General features: G+C 44.0%; 1 protein-coding gene across 5 annotated transcripts in view; it reads right to left on the bottom strand.

The window, feature by feature from the left end:
- The window catches only part of RB1 (RB transcriptional corepressor 1), a 152369-nt gene that overhangs the window by 120758 nt on the left and 11815 nt on the right, over nucleotides 1–19796 (bottom strand). For all 5 annotated transcript variants that reach the window (XM_075919039.1, XM_075919038.1, XM_006122970.4 and 2 more), the window contains 5 exons: nucleotides 15541–15656; nucleotides 11484–11618; nucleotides 4214–4252; nucleotides 3454–3521; nucleotides 792–902 (listed from right to left, as the gene is read on the bottom strand). In XM_075919039.1, coding sequence (XP_075775154.1) covers nucleotides 792–902; nucleotides 3454–3521; nucleotides 4214–4252; nucleotides 11484–11618; nucleotides 15541–15656 — 469 coding nt within the window. The remainder of the gene's footprint in view (nucleotides 1–791; nucleotides 903–3453; nucleotides 3522–4213; nucleotides 4253–11483; nucleotides 11619–15540; nucleotides 15657–19796) is intronic.

Raw genomic sequence — 19796 nt, 5'->3', positions numbered from 1 at the left:
TAGTTCCAACCCGGACTACGTGGTGGTGAGAAGGAACTGGAGATGCAGTCGATCCATCCTACCCACTGCCATCTCAGACAAAACTACAAGAGATGTCAAGGGCGCATATGTAGGCCACTGGATGCTGTTACTCTCAAATTCTCCAGCTATGGACATGTTGTGCATGTGTAAATCCTCGGCGGAATACAAAATGGATCATCTCTTGCACAAAATTACCTATAGCACAACATCCTGTATACCCCTTTTCATTCTGAGTTAACATTCCAACCAACTTTTACTCCATCTATTATTCTACCCTCTCTTCTTTATGTTTTTCCTTTGTGACTTCATAGTCTGTTAGACAAGAACACAGTTGAAAATTCAGCAACAGGGATGTCATTACATTACTATACATCAAAAAAGCTTTGTAAAATGAAACCACCATTCACTTTTTCCTTTCTGTAATATCCCAATCAAAATTTAAGTAATGCTTTTCACTTCATTTTCTCAAGTCCATAGTACATTTAGTAGTAGTATTTCTGCTGTACTACCAGATCACCACAAAACTCTTATGGGAGCAGAGAGGCTACAAAAATAGGGCAGGGATAGTAATAATGAAAGACTTACTACAGTAAATATATATCAATGTTCTGTTTCATTCAATAACCCAAAACTTAAACAGTTGTTAAAATAGACTAAGATAAAAAAATTCTATATTGCATTCAGCATAGGCGCTGTTGAAGCCCCCAAAACAACTGAAGTGGACTTCTTTATGAATTTTAAGCTTCTGAACACAAGATTAAATTCCTTACTGTATGGCTCCTTGAGCATTGCTGGGGGTGAAAGTTTGATAAAATATTCAAGGACACATAGCAGTAACTGGAAAGAGATCACCAGGTCATCTTCCATCTGCAATACTTTTCCTGAAAATGTAAAAGAGGACTCTGAGTCAATAACTAGAGTTTAAAATAAAATTATTCCTGAGAGAAGGAACATTCACATGTTACACCTCAAAAACACTGAATGGATTTTGGATGTGAGCATGTCCTGAAATGTGATGCCTTTAGTCGTGCATAATTCATAAAGATTTGTCACTCAGGAAAGAACATACATAGCAAATCCATTTTTTTTTCTTAAACTGTACATGAAGTAGGGATGTCAGCAGTTAACCGGTAAGCATCATATTACAGGTTACAGCTAACCGGAGTAGTCGTCCCTCACATGGTCACAGGCACTCCAGCCCAGTGGGAAGCTGCAGTAGGCCTGGCTGGACTGGAGTGGCCCCTCTGACCACAGGATCCTGGTCAAACGGTTAATTAATTAAATTTAACATTTAACAATGTAACTGATAAAACAGGATTTTACATCCCTAGCATGAAGTTCTTATTGTCCAGCACAACTACTTAACCTTCATGTATCACTCCCCTCCCCCCGTTCTCCAATTTCTACTGAAACCTGATTTTACAAAAAAACATGCCACCACACACACACACCCTCCCACCCACACACACCACACAAGTCCACTTAATTTACAGTTAAAGCACGGCAATTGTTACATGCCAAGCTGAGGTTAATGAGACTGTTCAACAGACTTTGTGAAAAGTGATTTACTTAACTCTTCTAATTCTGTAATGTTTAACAGCACTTGAAAATTTAACAGTACCCATTGTATACTGTGTAATAGTCATCCTTACCATTAGTCTAGAAGGGTACCACTTTTGCTCATTTCCAGAATCAGTTTGACTAAACTAACCTACTTCTAAACCTCTGATAGCAGTGGTTCCCAACCTTTATAATACTGGGGACCAGCAAATCCTTTCACAAACTTTGGGAGGGAAGGGGGGAGGGAGAGGGCTGCACAGTGCAGGGTCTCCTCCCGCTGCACAGGGAAGTGCTCTTCCATGGTTGGGAGGAGACCCCGACTATGCCCAGTGCTGGTTGGCTGAGAGGCAAGGCAGAACATGCCTCTCCCAACACCTGCATCGAGAGCAGTGTACCGCAGCAGCCATTGCATGGCAACAGGCCACGGCCCAGTGGTTGGGAAACACTGTCTTATAAACCTTTACTGACCTTCCAATACCTGGTAGACTTTTACCCTTTCTTTATGACTCTCAAAAAGGCAAACCAGAAATCCTCCTCCACCCGTAGCTTATGACTATCAAGAATTTTAGAAGGAAATGAAACTCCGTTGTTTCAGCTTGTGGTAAAATGGTTTTTATTGAGAGCTGTAAACATAGGAGCTTTGTACACACAAAGGATCCCACTAACATAAATTAACTAATCTTGGACCAACGAGGATGTTTTCAATAAATTCCTTAGTGTAGAAGAGACTTTTGAGGAATCCTATGTTGATTGTACTGCAACTACAAAATGGTAAAACAAAAGACAGGACTATTTAGCACTTTAAAGCCTAACAAGATGGTTTATTAGGTGATGAGCTTTCGTGGGCCAGACCCACTTCCTCAGATCAAATTGTGGAAGAAAATTGGCATGACCATATATACCAAATGTCTGTGAGCTAATGATATTAGAGGTGATAATTGGGGAAGCTATCTTTGTAATGGGTACGGTAATTAGCATCTTTGTTGAGACCCAGTCAAAGTGTCAAATTTAAGCATGAATGACAGTTCAGAGGTTTCTCTTTGAAGTCTTGTGTTAAAATGTCTTTGAAGCAGGATGCAGGTAGTCAAGTCGTTGAGACAATGCCCTTTCTGGATTAAACGGCAAGAAACTGTTTTTTCTTTATGACACTGTCTGATATCTGTTTTATGAGCATTGATTCTTTGGCGAAGTGTCTGAGAAATGTCTAATATCATTAGCTTACAGACATTAACCTCCCCCCCCCCCCATTCCTCCTCTGTTCTGAAATTTGATTTGTCATTTTTATGTGTTTACAGTTTTTTTTTTTATTGTATCCCTTTGGTATATATGGTCACGCCAATTTTCTTCCACAATTTGATCTGAGGAAGTGGGTCTGGCCCACGAAAGCTCATCACCTAATAAACCATCTTGTTAGGCTTTAAAGTGCTAAATAGTCCTGTCTTTTGTTTCAGCTAGACCAGACTAACACGGCTACATCTCTACTATTCTACAAAATGGTAGGCCTTCTCTCCTTAGCTAAAGCTCAAGCCCTTCACAGAATGTGTCTTACCACAGAGAAGAAAAAAAGATTACAAACTTCTCAAAGTCCAGTCCAAAAAAATATATAAATAAAATATTGGTCATATTCAAACAGTCATTTTCATTAAATACAGGGAATATTTAAAAAAAAAAATCTACCCTGGAAGTGACCAGAAGAGCAGCAACCTCTTAAGTAGCAGGAAAAATATCACATACCATATTCAAGTTTTCCAGTCCATAATGCCAGCTAAGAGAACAGCCAAACAGGGTCTTGCTTCTTGTATTGGAGATATAAAACAAAGTCTATAAATTGACTCCAATAAAATAGATTGAAATAATTCTACAACAATTTACCTTTTGCCAACAAAAAAGTTATCCAGGAAGTTTTCAGAATCAATGGGAAACTCAATTCAGTAGCAGTCCTACAGACAAATGCAAACATAGTAAACATTTTACAGGAACAGTTCTACCACCACTTAGAATATAGTCTATGGAGAATCACTTGAGTTTGTAGACTCAATTTAAGGCAACAAAGAAAGTTTTCTTTTAAGGTTTATTGGTTACATTACATTCTGAACGGAATTAAAACTACAAACAAGTTTTGAAAGAAATAATTGTTCTTCCATTCAAGAAATGGTAATATTTAATGTCTGAGGAAATTAAGTGAATGTTAATAATTTGCTCATATTATTGTGAGTAAATTTCTGGATCACGTCTGACAAAAAAGTGTCCTAGTCTCCATTCATAGCATTAATGCAATCCAGTTTTGGGAGAAGACAATATTTCCTCTTCTCTCTTGATCTACTGATATGTTTATGAAGCTTATCCTACCACTGTGAGTTTCTTCCATGATGATTGATAAGTCAGTACATGGAGATATCCATGGTGCAAGCTGTACCATGAATACAGTAACCAAGTGAATCACTTCTGCGGCTTTCTTCATTTCCCACTGAAACGCTCTGGTTCCTGCTCTATCCACCAACCAACATCATGTTGGTGACAATAGATCAGGTTTTTTGTATACACTTTAGATATTAGTAGTTAGAGTAAAACACTAACATTTGGCTTGGATAACCTCTAAAATTTGCTATATATAAATAAAAGTCAAACTTACTGACTACTGGGTTGTGCAACGTAGATAAGTCCACAAGTGCTAGGGGGGGAAAAATAAATCAGTTCCTTACTTTGCATACTTTTTATCAAAAAAAGTGTAACATTCTTTGTTTCAGCAGAAATACATGCAATCTCAGAAAATGTCAGTTGTTGTAATTAAAGAACATTGCCAATCTGTTTTTGAAATCAATCTCACACACACACACACACACACACACAGTGAGCTAATTGTAACTATTAGTTTTACAAGAAGCAGCTTGTGTTGGAATGTTTATATAACTTCACATAATAAATAAAACATTTACATTGATTTAAGTAAACATATGTACTAGAAAGTCTGGATTTACATTAATATTATTTTCCAATGGCTTGCAAATAAAGAGTAGAATCTGTAGCAGGGCTGTGACAGAATTACCAATTCCCCCTCTCCCCATCCCCCATGCCAGCTTTTAGCATTGCAGGCAACTCTAGCATGATTTAAAGATCCTGAGGCTCAGGCTGCTGCCTATGTCCCAGTAGCAGCGGTGGCGGCTGGCCGGGAGGCCCAGGCCCTTTTGAATCACAAGGCCCCAGGGCACTTACCCATTTGCCACCCCACCCCCAATTGATAGGTCTCATCTGTAGTACACGCAAACCACTAGACGAAATAGATCTTAATACTGTTTCCATTGCCTTCATTGTAATAGTGTTACCACCTCTTTTGCTGAGAGAGTCTCACCATGTTAGTTTCTACTTAAAATCACAGGGTCTTGGAATCAAGAAATAAGAAAATTACAAGTCACTTAACAAAATAAGTTACTAGCCCTCATGATTTACAAGGAAAAACAGAGATCACTAAAACAAGACCTAAGTGTGCATCCTACGGACTCAGGAACCAGAAGTCAAAAGACTAAAAAACGTAAAGCCTCATGATTGAGTCAGACTCCAAGTTTTGAATGCCTGAGGTAGGCAACACTATTTTAAACTTTATCTTTGTAAACTGCCCTCTGTAATATCCCGGGGGGGGAAGGGGGGAGGAAGAAGAGCAATGAATGGGAAAAGACATCGGACAAATGTTCAGAGGCAAGATTTAGAAGTGACATTTTTATACTTCACTAAAGACCTATGGTAGCTTTAAGAAAATATATTTAGGAATTGCCTAGCACTTTCCATACTGACCATTAATTCAATAATGAACTGGATAGATTTAAAGAATTACTATTACCCGTTTCAGAAACCAAATCTACCCTATCCCTTTAGGCAATGGTGGATATCAATAGTATGTGCAGCAGCATTGTTAAGTAACTGAAAAGAAATTACATAAGAACGGCCATATTGGGTCAGAGCAAAGGTCCATCTAGCCCAGTATCCTGTCTTCCGATGCTGGATGCCTCAGAGGGAGTGAACTGAACAGGTAATCATCTAATGATCCTTCTTCTGTCATCCATTTCTAGCCTCTGATAAACAGAGGCTAGGGACACCATTCCTTCCCATCCTGGCTAATACCAACCTAACCTTCATCGAGTCACAGAATACTAGAACTGGAAGGGACTTTGAGAGGTCATCAAGTCCAGTCTCCTGCCCTCACGACAGGAACAAGCACCATCTAGAGGAGTGTTTCTCAACCTTTTCTTAATAAAGTACCCCATTTAAAAATATAAATATATATATATATATATATATATATATATATATATATATATATACACACACACACACACACACACACACACCCCTGCCCATTACTGACAGTTTTCAGACAATTTTTTTCTACCACTGCAACACATTTGTTTAAACAACTAAACCATAGGCAGATGAGCAATGAAATTTTTGGTGTAAAAAGTACAAAAATAATAAAGCGCTGTAAAACTTAAAAATTCAGTTTTCATATTCATCAATGATATATTCATAAATGATCTGGAGAAAAAGGTAAATGATACAGGGAGGTGGCAAAATCTGCAGATGGTACAAAATTACTAAAATAGGCAAAGACTGCTTCAAAAGACTCTCAGAACTGGGTGAATGAACAATAAAATGACAAATGAAATTCAGTGCTGATAAATGCAGTAATGCACATTGGAATACATAATCACAACTGTATATATACAATGATGGGGACTAAATTAGCTACAGATTGGACCGCCTTTGTCCAGCACCCTCAGGACCTGACCCACCCAGAACAGAGGAATTTACTGGATCGGGGAGGCCCTCTGCCACCTGCCTCCCACAGCGCTCCTCCTCCCTGCTACTGGGTTCCAGCCTGCAGGGCTTGGACTCCCACCCACTGGGAGAGTGGAGCTCCACAGCCACCATGGCCATACTTCTCCCCCACCCAACTTGGAATCCCCAGGAATGGGGCTTGCCAGCTGCCCCATTTCTGCTGTGCTCTGCCAAGGATACCCGGGGTCGAGGCTTGCCAGCTGCCCTGCTTTTGCCACAGGCTGCCCCCTACCACCCCACCCAATCAAGGCTCCCCAGGACAGGGCTTGCTGGTCCTCTGGCCGGGACTCCCTGAGGACAGAGCTCTCAGCTGGTTCACACCCCCAGGTGCCGGTCTCTCTGATCCAGTAACAGCCAAATAGACCAAATGTTATATATCCCTTCCTTAATGATTCCTAAGACATAAAATACCATATGGTCCCTATATAAATGTATAGCATGCCCACATCTTGAATGCTATGTGCAGATGTGGTATTTATATCTATATAATAAAAATAAATAAAATTAAACAAAAATATATATTAGAATTAGAAAAGGTTCAGAAAAGGGCAACACAAATGATGAGTATGAAATGGGTGCCGTATGAGGAGAAATTAATAAGAGTGGAACTTTTCAGGTTGAAAAAAATAACTGACAACATGACAAAAGTCTATAAAACCTGATTGGCATGGAAGAAAGAAAGAAAAAGGTATTTACTCTTACCCATAATACAACAACTAGGGATTACCAAATGAAATTAGTAGTCAGTACGTTTAAAAAAAATAAAATATAAGGAAGCATTTCTTGACAACACAGATTCATCCTGTGGAATTCCCTGTCAGAGGATGTTGTGAAGGCTGGGACTTGAACAGGGCTCAAAAAAGAGCTAGATAAATTCATAAAGAATAGGGGCATGTAGCGGGGTTTCCGCTCCACCACAGCGCCCCTGCCGTCTGCTCAGGGAATTATATCTGCCGGCAGGTGGCGCGGTCTCTTCGGGACACTGCCCTCCGGCAATGTCCACAATAGCCTGAGCTTTTCCCCCTTCTGGGGGATGGTTCGTTATAGAAATAGAAGTTCTGTATTTCTGCTCTGGAAGAAATACCAGAACTCCACCCAAGAGTGCTCTAAAGCAGCCCATGTTGATTTAGAAAAAAAAGGCCAGCCGGCCTTTAGGAGGCAGATCCTCCGCCTTGGTACACTGGATGGCTAGTCCGTCCTATGGCCCTACCGTGCCTTAGAGTAGTCCGAGGCCTGGCCCTTTAAAAGGTCCGATCCGGGTGCTGGCCGGGTGCCAAAACCCTTATACGGATGCCCAGGCCCTCGAGCAGGGCAGGGCAGCAACTGCTGGCCAGACCCCAACGCAAGGCGGGGCCGCAAACAAACCCACAGGTCTGTAGGAGCTCCTAGTTCAAGAGTGGGGCCGGCAGTGCAGCTGTCGCAGTGGCAAGGGGGGTGGGAGACTGCCACCCGGTTAGTGGGTGGCAGGGGGCGCAGGCCCACCCACTCCACTGCGCCCCGGCCCAGGGGCCCTGGATGCAGCCGTTCCGCTGCTACGGGCTCAGCAGGGGCTCCAGCCCGCAACTTGCTGGCCTAGGGCTGTCCTCAGCCCATGCTACCCCCTGGGCCTCTCCTTGTCTCCCCCCCCCCCTTCCCCAGTACCTGTAGCCTCAGCCGCCTGTCGGGGAGTTGAGGCCCACGTCGTCTCCGCAGGGGCTGGCGGCCCAATCCAGGGGTTAAGAGGTCGGAGCTTTGTAGTGTCCCGTGGGGCTTGTCCAGCCCGGCGTTCCCGTACCCACCGGGGGTCCAGCTGGTCCAGCGGTGCGGTCCCGTCCTCTGGGTCCGCGAGTGGTTCAGCTGACGGGCCGGGCCAGGCCTTAGTAGCCGGGGCAGGGAGTCTCTGGCCCGCCTCTGGGAAGGTGGCTGAGGGCGGCCTACCCCGGGTCTTAGCCTCCTCAGGCAGGAGCTCCAGCCAGGCCTCTGGCTCCCTCGGAGGCTGGCCTCTGACTGAGCTCCCAGGCAGCCTTCTTATAGTCCTAGCCCCGCCCTTTGACTTCCGGTCAGGTGAGGGGGCGGAGCTAGGCTGGCCCCAAAATGGCTCCCAGAGGGTTTCTTCTGCTTCCGGCTCAGAGGGCGGCCATTCCACCCCTCTACAGGGCATCAATGGACATTAGCAAGGATGGGCAGGGATGGTGTCCCTAGCCTCTGCTTGTCAGGGCTGGGATTGGGCAACAGGAGCTGATCATTTGACGATTACCTGTTCTGTTCATTTCCCTATGAGATGCATGGCATTGGCTTTTGTTGGAAGAAAGGACACTGGGCTAGGTGCACCTTTGTTCTGACCCAGTGTGGAAGTTTTTATTATCTTATATTTTAGTGCTGTGAAATATCTCTCTTTGTAGAATGCAACAAGAAAGTAATTTAAGAATATTCTAGGAAAGGCTGAGGTACTGGCATGACATACACACTAGCACTTTGAAGGACTAAAAACCCGTCCTGTCAATAATTCATCCCTGTCCCAGTAAATTCAAGAAATAGAAGTTCTGTATTTCTGCTCTGGAAGAAATACCAGAACTCCACCCAAGAGTGCTCTAAAGCAGCCCATGTTGATTTAGAAAAAAAAGAAAAGATACACAGAAGACTTAAATCTGTTCCCATTCACTGTGCGCCCTCCCTCCCCTGCCCCTCTCAGAAAAGGCTATCACTGTCAATTGAGTCATAGTTATACTGCTGAATTTCTGATCAGCTGAGGCCCTTAAGATGGCTCATCCGTAGTACACAAGGACAGGAGCTGCTCACCGACCATTCCCCATAACACCTTTCGCCTCAGGATAGCATATTTTTCCAATCTAGGGGTGGAGAAAGGGACAGAGACAGACACTTAAAAGTACTCAAATCTCAACATTTTTCTCAGTGTAAGGGGACTGTTAGCTCCTTACTAAAACTCTGTGGGAGTTTTTGGTTCACCAGCTCCCGATACAAAGTGGCGGGACTACCTCAGACCTATAGAGGGTGGGGAACCCCGATGGGCCAGCGTTTATTCGACCTTAATTCCGCGGCCCGTCGGGGACATCAGTTGGCGGCTCCTTCACGGGGCCGTGAGCACGGGCGTGTACTTGGCGCGGTTCACCCCTATCCCAGACACCTGCCCCTTTTGCGGCGTGAGGGAGAACCTGGCGCACGCCTACCTTGAATGCGCCAGGTTGCAGCCCCTATTCCGGCTCCTCCAGAACCTCTTATTGAGGTTCTGGCTGCACTTTTCCCCTCACCTTTTTATTTATGCACACCCAATCCGTGGCCCCACAAAGTCGCGAGACCTCCTCGTCAACCTCCTCCTGGCCTTGGCGAAAGCTGCCATCTACAACAGCAGGAGGAGGATGCTAGACGAGGGGATTCTCTGCGACTGTGGGGCCTATTTCCGCTCCTCCCTCGTGTCACGAATCCGGGCAGAGTTCCTCTGGGCGGCGTCCACTGGCTCCATCGACAGCTTTGAGGAGCAGTGGGCGCTGTCCGGGGTTCTCTGCTCGGTGTCCCCATCCGGCTCCCTTATTTTGAACCTCTAGCCCGCACTTCTTGATCCTTTAGTCATTATTTGTCCCAAGAAATCAATTGAACATGGGTCCAGTGTCCCTCCCATAAGGTTGGGGAGGGGCTTTTAGAAGGTGGGCGGGCTCCGCCCGCCCACCATCCCATGCTTTCAAATAGGCCAATATCAAAAGGGGAAGGGTCCCTGGGAAATCAGGGCTCTGAGACTGACAGACTCCAGAGACAATGGAAAGCAGCCAACACTCCAGCTCGCCCTGATTGACAGGTTGGATAGGCCAGTGAGGAAAGTAAGAGGCCAGGCACCGTCCTCCCTGAGAGCTGGGATTTTTCTGGGTCTCTCTGAGCAAGAAGAGAGAGCTGAGAGACAGCTAAGAGGAGCAAGCTGTGCTAAGGGGCAGTCCTGCAGCAACAAAGCCAGGCACACACAGTCCAAGGAGCGCAAACCCTGAGTTGAGCAGCAGACTGGCAGTGCTCAGAGAGCCAAAAGGGACAGAGAAGCAATGCAAGGAGCTGGAGACTAGCAAAGCAGCACAGCCTGCAGCCGAGTGTGGTGAGCAGCTGGGAGCAGCAAAGCAGGGGGAGAGGCTCTGGGCAGGGAGATATCACCAGCCAAGAGGCCCAGCAGGCAAGACTGGGAGAGGGATCTGACCACCTAGAGCTTGAGGCTGTATGGTCATTGCCAGAGCAAGTGTGTCCAGCCTGCAGCCCCCCCCTGCAGCACGTCCAGGGCCTCTAAGGGGCTTATAAGGAAGAGACTGTGAACTACACTCTGCAGACTGCTGTTTGTGATGCCCCCGTGCTACAGAGCAGGACTGTGTGTTCTCATTTAACCTCTCTCATTTTTTCTTATTCTTTTCTCTCTAATCAGTTGATGTTTAATAAATTGTATTTGCTTTGAACTTTATGGAATGATCACTGGGCCAAGAAAGCATGCAGTGTGACGAGAGCACCCCAGAGAGGGGAGACACTACTCCCTGCCCCAAGTGACAACAAGGTCGGGGACTAAGCCCCAGGAAACCTGGGCCCAGCCTTGTCGGGGTTTTGAGGACTGCTACTCAGGAGAGTGGAGGGGGAGTCCTCAGGATCAGGGAGGCCGTGGAGTAAAGGAAGTGGGAGCAGGGACTCAGATCCTTTCGTTGGTCCATTTCACCGGGGTGGTATAGAACTCAGGAAAGTTCCCCACAATAGCGGGACCATTTCCCTGCTTACATCAGGAATTTGGGAAGAGGAGGAGATGAGAACTGAATGGGATTACTTAGGTAATGAGTTTTTCAGGGATAGTTTATTTGTACAATACCTAAAAAATTATACTGGAGACCGCGCATGTTACCATAGTACAAATAAGAGCAACAGTAGCAATAATAGGATGATCCTGTAGTGCAGTATAAAAGCCATGATGTAAACAGAGTATTTCAGTACAACTGATTTTAAAATAATGGGAGAGATGCCCAAAGTTTACAATAGGCACTTCTAGTACTTATTATGATTTCAAAAACAACATGTCAGCAAAAAATGATTTCCATTAGTTGAAACAAAAAAAAAAGTACCTTTCAAACTTGTGATATAGTGCAAATAATACATCATACTTCTTCCTCAATCGTGATACATAACTATCAACTTTAGTGCTTATGGTATCCATGTTAACGTCCATCTCTCTCAACAAATGAAAACATGTACATATACTGCAAAGGGAAAGACAAATGAAAGATTAGGAGTTTTGTTTCTTTAAAACAAAAATCAAAAAAAAGAGAACAGTATCTTTACAGTAACTGGTTTTCCGAGAGGAGGCGTACATACAGATTTCACATTTTGGTGCACACAGTTTTCATATGCTCAACAAGTTCCTTTTAGATATCAGTGTCCAACAGAGCCAGGATTGCACCTTTCATGCTCTCATGTCTCCCTCTCCCCCAGGACAGGAAAGCAGAATGGGCCCAACCTTGCCTCAGTTTCTTCACAAATATAGACTCAGATTAGGGTCTTTGCATCAGTGGGGAAAAAAGAGCAGGTTACAGAATCAATGTGGGTAAAACATCTTGGAGATCCAGCTGTTACTGTAGGGTAGGTATTTGCTATGAGTGTCTGCCCACACAGATTCAACTCTGCGATTAGCAAATAGATGTCTATTTGCCTGAAGGTGGGCATAAGTAATCTATCAGAAGGCATTTCTCTCTGGAGTGCCAATATATGGCACATCACAGTAAAACCCACGCTTCTGCCTCCATTTCCCGTCCAGTCATTCCCAAAAATATACAAAAAAGTGTTCCAAGTATATACAAAAGCAAACTCCATGCCACAAATGAATCAACTCATCAACATTCCATCCATAAACAGTCCCAATGTCTCTCACCATGATCTGTATTTCAGTATACCTCCAGCATCTCCCACTATGCCTCAATCCCAGATATTGTTCTGCATTACTAGCCATGCCTCAATCCAAGCCTTCACTGGCCATGTGGTTTCAGTTTTCCAGTTCAGAGAGCCAGCAGGCTCTCTCTCTCTCGCTCTGAGGCTCCCAGCCTTTAAGCCCTCTATGGCCTTCTTTCGCCATAGCTCTGTGGCTCAGGGAGGTCCACAAGCTATCTCCTCCAGTGGCTTTCTTGAAGTTTTTCCTTTCAAGGGAGGGCTAGGCCAGAGACCTCCTTCCAGTCTCCTGACTCCCAAATAGCCCTCATACCGGCTCTTTCTGACTGAACCAAGCGGCTCTCACCTCCCCCTTTCCCATCTTAGCTGCTTTCCTACTTACTAGTACCCGGTACCTCCTCTTTTAAGCTTATTTGGGAGGCAACCGGGCTAGTCACTCAGATTCTTTTTTAAACTAGTGATGCAAGACAGCGCTACTGAAATAGCATCCAAACCTCAGGTCTGAAGTAAGGCTTCTCGGTGACCTCATAAGAGAAAGTGTGAGCACTAAACGTGTGGACCAAGATCCACAGTGATGTTCTACTCATCTTAGGTATGGAAGCTACCCAACAGGCAGCCAAGACTGCTTTGGCCATAGTGGAACAGAGATTTGGTATGGCCAGGGAACTTTTCCTCACTAACTGATAAGTTCTTACACAGTCAAAAACCCAACTAGATAACCTTTGAGTGAAAGTTGCCCTGACTATCAAGTGTCATTAATAGCCTAGATGTGTTCCTAAACAAAAAGGGTATGTCTAGACTTACTTTCACTTTCGAAAGAAGAAATGCAAATTTGGCGATAATTTGCGTATCTTCTTCCCATCGCTGTTTTGAAAGGTTTTCTTGAAAAAGCAAGCAGTTTAAACGCGGTTCTTTAAAAAAAACACACTTTTCAAAAATTGAGGTTTACGGGTTTTCGAAAAAAGGGATTTCCCCCCAAAAGAACCGCGTCTATACTGCTTGCTTTTTCGAAAAAAGTTTGAAAAAGCGATCGAAAGAAGATATGCAAATTACCAAATTTGCATATCTTTTCAAAAGTGAAAGTAAGTCTAGACATACCAAAAATGTTCATCTAAGTAAAACACTTTTTAGCAAAGCTTTTGAAAGAAAGCCACTTGAACAGCCCAATTTATATAGAATTTTGAGAGTACTTTGAACAAGAACTTTGGGTGAGGTCTAAGAGGATACCCAATCACTCTGAAATACCATATACTGGACACCTGACATACATCCCATAGGAGAGATACAGGCTTGTAATGCCCACCAAGAAAGAAAGGGAGGTGGTTACTAAGGGTTTAGCCAACGTTGCTAATCCTATATTCAGATTACAGGACAGAGGTAGCACCCAAACTGGGAGGTATGGAAAAATACATGCAAGAATCCCTCAGGACTTTTGTTACTTTAAGATATGAAGTAGGGATGTTAAAGTATAACTGTTTATGTGATTAACCGATGAGCCCAGGCTCATCAGTTAACATGCATGGCTACATGCAGGCCCCTCTCCCCCTGCGGTGCTGTATGATATAAAGGCAGCAGCACGGGGTGGCAGCCACTGCCTGCACATGTAACCATTAACATTTTTACACATTTTAACACCCCTAATATGACGACAGCATGCTTATAGATATTTCAACAAAATTAACTCTCGTTTTAGCATTGATGAAGACAGGGGCAGGTAACTGTTTTGCGGGGCCCTGGGCAGCATAATTCTGCAGGGCCCCCATTTTGCCACGGTGCATGCATGGGGCTTTCTGAAGCGCGGGGCCCGGGGCAGCCGCCCCGTTCGCCCTGCCCTATATCCGCCCCTGGATGAAGAGTCCACACTGCTTTTGAGCAAGTTGCTTAAGATTGTTGAAAATGGAGATACCAGTCGTGAAAGCTGGTGCTGAGATATTCAGATGTAAAAAAGTCTTTGTTTAGTTCTGTAAACCCATTTGGTTGAGGGGTTTCCTGCTCTGGAGAAGAATGTTCTGAACCTCAGCTGAACAGACTATTAACTGTAAAGATGCTGGGTCACTGCTTTAAGAAAGCAGTTCTCAAACTGTGGATCAGGACCACAACGTAGGTATTGACCCCATTTTAATGAGGTCACCCAGGCTGGCTTAGCCTTGTTGGGGCCCATGGCTGAAGCCCAAGCCCCATTGCTCAGTGCCAAAGCTTTTAGTGGCAGGGCTCAGGTTACAGGCTCCCTTTCTAGGCTGAAGGTACAGAGTTTGAAATTTGCCCCCATTTCTACCTCCCAAGCAGCGAGAGTCAGACATTAGCCCTCTTCACCCAGAACAGTGAGGCTCAGGTGGGCCCAGGCTTCAGTGCCCCCTCCTGGAATCATGTAGTAATTTTTGTTGTGAGAAAAGGGTTATGGTGCAATGAAATCTGAGAACCCCCGCTCTAAGAGACTATCAAGTGGAATGGGCAAGGTAACTGGGGTCTGTCTTGATAAGTCTAATACCAGCATTACCCGGCTCTTGCTGAAGTTATCGATGCATCCTGCATCCTTGTCTCAGAATTTAGAATAAGGCTAGAAATAAACAGCTGACTAGCTAGTCCAGTGGTTCTCAGGAAGGGTAAATTTCAGAGAACCTAGTCCTCTACTATACAACTTGCACAGCCAGAGAGAGGCAGGGACAAGATGATGGTAAAAATATTCCAACCCCTCTGCAAAGACATATCTTTTGTCCACACTGGTACCAGCAGACCATAATTTACCAAAATGGCTGAACTGTCTAGTTCCAGACTGAACTAGATCTGAGAATGTGTGTTTCTCTTGTACAGTCTCAAGGGGAATATCTAAGTTTCTGCCACATGTTATCGAGTCTTACTAAACTGCAAATTCATTCATTCATTCACCACCTCTCCCAAAAACAGATTATTAAAGCCATGAATGAGTGCCCCTACCCTGGGGAATGTTCCTCTTGATTCTCCTCTTTTGATGAAAAATATTACATGGAGATGGTTGGGAAATTGTGAAATCTTAAATGAGATAGTTCATATTTATGCACTTTGTTGGTGAAACAGGGAGAGCTAGAGGTTTGATGTAGTTTACGCCTGGATCAAAATGATGAATGCTTGCATGGGTGCCCTTATTTGGTAAGTCATATACAAGGCCCAGACTGATTAAAAACAAGAGTCTTGGTAATCTTACCCAAAAAATGTTGCCTCCTGCCAAAATACTGCAGATATTTCAATTCATGCAAAACATACCTCATGCCTATACTTTTCAGAAGCTCTGTAAAAGTGAATGTCATCTCATCCAGGTCAACTGCTGCAGTAAAGATACAGATCCCCCACATGTCCTTTTTCTTTTCACTACAACTCACCTAGTGGAAGAGAGAACACAGCTTTAGCTTGCTTTTATGTACAGAACAGGAATGTCATAAAACAAAGCTATAATTTCTAGTTCCTTGGCATGTCAAAGAGATCCAAATATTTACATATTCCTAGAGGAAAATACAAAGACATTCCAATATTCTCTTGGCAAAATAAGCTTAATTTTCCCTGTAAACTTCAAAATTGGCTTACAAAGGAAATGATGGTGTTTCCATTGACAGACAGTTATGTGCTTCAACTATACATAAGCAATAAATTGTCATTAATGCATATTAACACTAAGTGCCTCAAACCTTGTAGACAAGTCTGATTACAGCTTTCAGGACTAGACTATAATCACTTTTTTAAACAAAATCTTAGATTGTTACAAACCCACAAATAAAGGAAATGTACAGTTAGACTTGTGTGAAAAGTAGATCACAATGTTATTATGCAGCCAGTTCTACTTAGCAGGTGAATGTATACAACTTTTTTTTTTTTTTAAACAATGTTGATAGATGGTTGGGATCTGCCTATTGTCCTCTGGATGTTCAATATTCTTCCCATTGTACATTTTACTAGATCTACTGACATACTCAAGTCATTCCCTATGCAACAGTTCCTGGTGACAAGTCACAAATCTGAAGAAGCAGTACCAACTCAAAATTAGCACTACTAGCACCTTCAGTTATGCATCTAAGCAAGAGTTGAAAGCGAAGCTGACAGACTAAAGGATTTGTCCTGTAAGAAAACAAACGAACCCAGATTTTCACCAAAAAAAATCAGCAACTGTACTGGGATTCTAATTAGAAATAAGAGTCCATGAGCACATCTGACTTTTGCTGTATCAGGAGTTAATGCTGCATTGCAGTTATAGAAGTAAATCCACATCACACAAACTTAAAGATTACCAAGCCATATCGTTAAAACTTGAAACAAAAGTCGAAGCAGAACGGTGTCCCTGCTCAACTAAGTGGGATTTCAGCATATGAACTCTGATTAGCACCAGCTTCTTATAGAGCAGGGGCAGGGAACCTAAGCCCCAGGGGCTGCATATAGCCATCAGCTTGCCAGGATCAAGCCCCCAAAGCTCGGGGCTCCTTTTCCAGCACTGGGGAACCTGTGCTGGCACTCCAGTCCCCTCACCGTACCTCCACAGGGATGGAGTACACAAAAATCTACTAGGCTGGGTCCCTTAGGCTCTAGTGTGCGAGGGGAATGTGGAGAGTTTCTTTTAGGGATGTGAACGACTAACAGAAGCAACAAGGGGGTAGAAGAGAGAATGTTTCAAAGCAGAAGCATCATAGTATCATTTCATAGCATCAAAGAAGGAATGGAGGAGGTTGAAACTACAGAAAATGAGGACTCTCCTTGAAACTGCATAGCAAAATATCTGATCCAGTCCAAGTGGCAAATTGCCTCAACTTAGATCTAGCCAGTAAATCCACTCAAACTTTATACAATTACTTTTTGTACTCTAAAATCAAGTTATTTTAAAAAAATCTATTTCAAAATGTGCATGTTTCCCGTTGTCTCAAGACAAACCCAGATGAGAAGACAGTAAATTAAAACTAATACTGCAATCAAATTAGAGTACAAGCTGCCATACCAAAGTAACCACCAAAGTAGCCACCTCAAACATTTAAAGTAAGATTTGGAAGTTGCTGGAGCATGGAGCCCCTTCTTACCAAGGGTATGTCTAGACTACAGGGTTTTGTTGACAGAAGTTTTGTCGACAGATACTGTCGACAAAACTTCTGTTGACAAAGAGCGTCTAGACTACATCCAGTTCTGTCGACAAAGCAAGCCACTTTGTCGACATAACAGTGTGGACGCAAAGGACAGTGTAGATGCAATAGTGCCTTCTATCGACAGAACTCTGTCAACAAAAGGCGTTATTCCTCGTAGAACGAGGTTTACATACGTCGACAAAAAACTCAGCAGTTGTCAATGTTATGTCGACATAACTCAAAAGGCAGTGTGGACGCAGGTATAGTTTTGTTGACAAAAGTCCACTTTTGTCGACAAAACCCTGTAGTCTAGACACACCCCTAGTAATGAGCAAGTTATAGAACTGTCTAAAAGCCTAGACACACAATATGGGTGAGGCAATATCTTTTACTGGTCCAACTTCTGTTTATGAAAGAAACAAGCATTGGACCAATGAGTCCTTTTTCAGATGGTACTCAATGTCACAGGTAAATACAAAATTGAAGATATGCTACATATTCTATACTCAGAAACTATTCAAGGTGAAGTGGCCCATTAACACTCCTGTAGTCATACGACAAGAGGCGGCTAGTGGGTTACAGATTTTCATACACTATGAATCCAGTACAGGCAGTTCCCGAGTTACGCGGATCCGCCTTATGTCGGATCCGCAGTTACGAACGGGGCCCTCCCTCTCCCTGGTCTCCAGCAGACCAGGGAGAGGAAGCAAAGCGGCGGAACACGCGGGCAGCGGACAGCCCAGACGCGTCTGGGCTGTCCGCTGCCCGCGTGCTCCGCAGCTTTGCTTTGCTCTGCAGACCAGGGGGACGGGGAGCAAAGCAGACCAAAGCCGCGGAGCACGCGGGCAGCAGGACAGCCACGGCGCGTCTGGGCTGTCCCGCTGCCCCCGTGCTCCGTGGCTTTGCTCCGGACGCCTGTGGTACAGCAGCTGGGGCGCTGCCGGTTGGTCCCGTAGCACCGCTCTGGGCGCTACGGGACCAACCCGGCAGCACCCCAGCTGCTCTGCCCCAGGCGTCCTGATTCAGCCACTGCTGGTCAATTTCAGCAGCGGCTGAATCAGGACGCCTGGGGCAGAGCAGCTTGGGTGCTGCTGGGTTGGTCCAGTAGCGCCGAGGAGCAGCGGCGCTACTGGACCAACACAGCAGCACCCAAGCTGCTCTGCCCCAGGCGTCCCCAAGTCAGCCGCTGCTGAAACTGACCAGTGGCTGACTACAGGAAGCCCCTGCCCCGGGCTTCCTGGAATCAGCCGCTGATCAGTTTCAGCAGCAGCTGACTTGGGGATGCCTGGGGTTCTTAAGTTGAATCTGTATGTAAGTCAGAACTGGCATCCAGATTCAGCCGCTGTTGAAACTGATCAGTTTCAGCAGCGGCTGAATCTGGACGCCAGTTCCGACTTACATACAGATTCAACTTAAGAACAAACCTACAGTCCCTATCTTGTACGTAACCCAGGGACTGCCTGGTATCTTTATTAAAGACAGTGATTTAATGTCTAGCATAGGTATGAATTTAAGATTCCTAGAGGAGAAAGGAAATTGGATGGAACAGATTATTTGAGGATGAAAAATTAGGGGGTAGAATCATATTATTGATGGGAAGTGAGTGGGGGGTTGGAAAACGTTAAGAGATTTATTTGGTTTGCTGGAATGCAGAAATTGCAAAGAGAACAGAATAGCTAAGATTGCCTATAAAAGATTCTCTATTTTTCAGTTTCATTAGACTTTAATCAGCTGTTTCTCACCAGTAGAAATTTGGAAGTTATTGATCTAGGTTTCAAATGGATGATTTGAATTATATGAATTTATGCCTGAATGCTAGGTCTACAATACAGAGATTACAGCAGCACAACTGTACAAATGCAGTTGTGCTACTGTATAATCTCTTCTGTAGCCATTTGTCAACAGGCTAGAGCTCTGATTGACATGATTAAACTACCCCCAATTAGTAGTGTTAGCTAAGTGAGTGGGAAAATTTTTTCTTGCCAATGTAGCACTATTCACACTACTGCTTATGCTGACAGAATTTATGTCATTTGGAGGAGATGGAAAGGAGATTTTCCAACACTCCTGAGCAAATTTTGAGGACATAAATGGTAGTGTAGACACAGCCTAAGCATGAAACCATTAAAAGGAAACAGCAGGAAAAACAGTGGAATGTACTGAAATAATGAAGGTAAATGCTTCTGAGGAATTTTTCATTATGGTTAGGGTTTAAGTAGCTATATTGAAGCAAGAATCCTTTCTAGAAATGCAGAAAATAGGTTCCCAAACTCAATGCATCACTGAATCATGCTAGTATAGTGCAAAAAGTAAGCAGACATTTGCTGATTCTGAAAATAAAGAAATTCACTCTCAATAAGCAGTTACAGGAATCATTTAAGTTTCATCAATCCTTATAAGACCTGCAATCCAGTTCAGTCA

Source organism: Pelodiscus sinensis, chromosome 1 (genome assembly GCF_049634645.1).
Source record: "Pelodiscus sinensis isolate JC-2024 chromosome 1, ASM4963464v1, whole genome shotgun sequence".
Lineage (NCBI taxonomy): Eukaryota > Metazoa > Chordata > Testudines > Trionychidae > Pelodiscus > Pelodiscus sinensis.
Note: the sequence above shows the minus strand (reverse complement) of the source record. Positions and strands in the feature narration are given on the sequence as shown.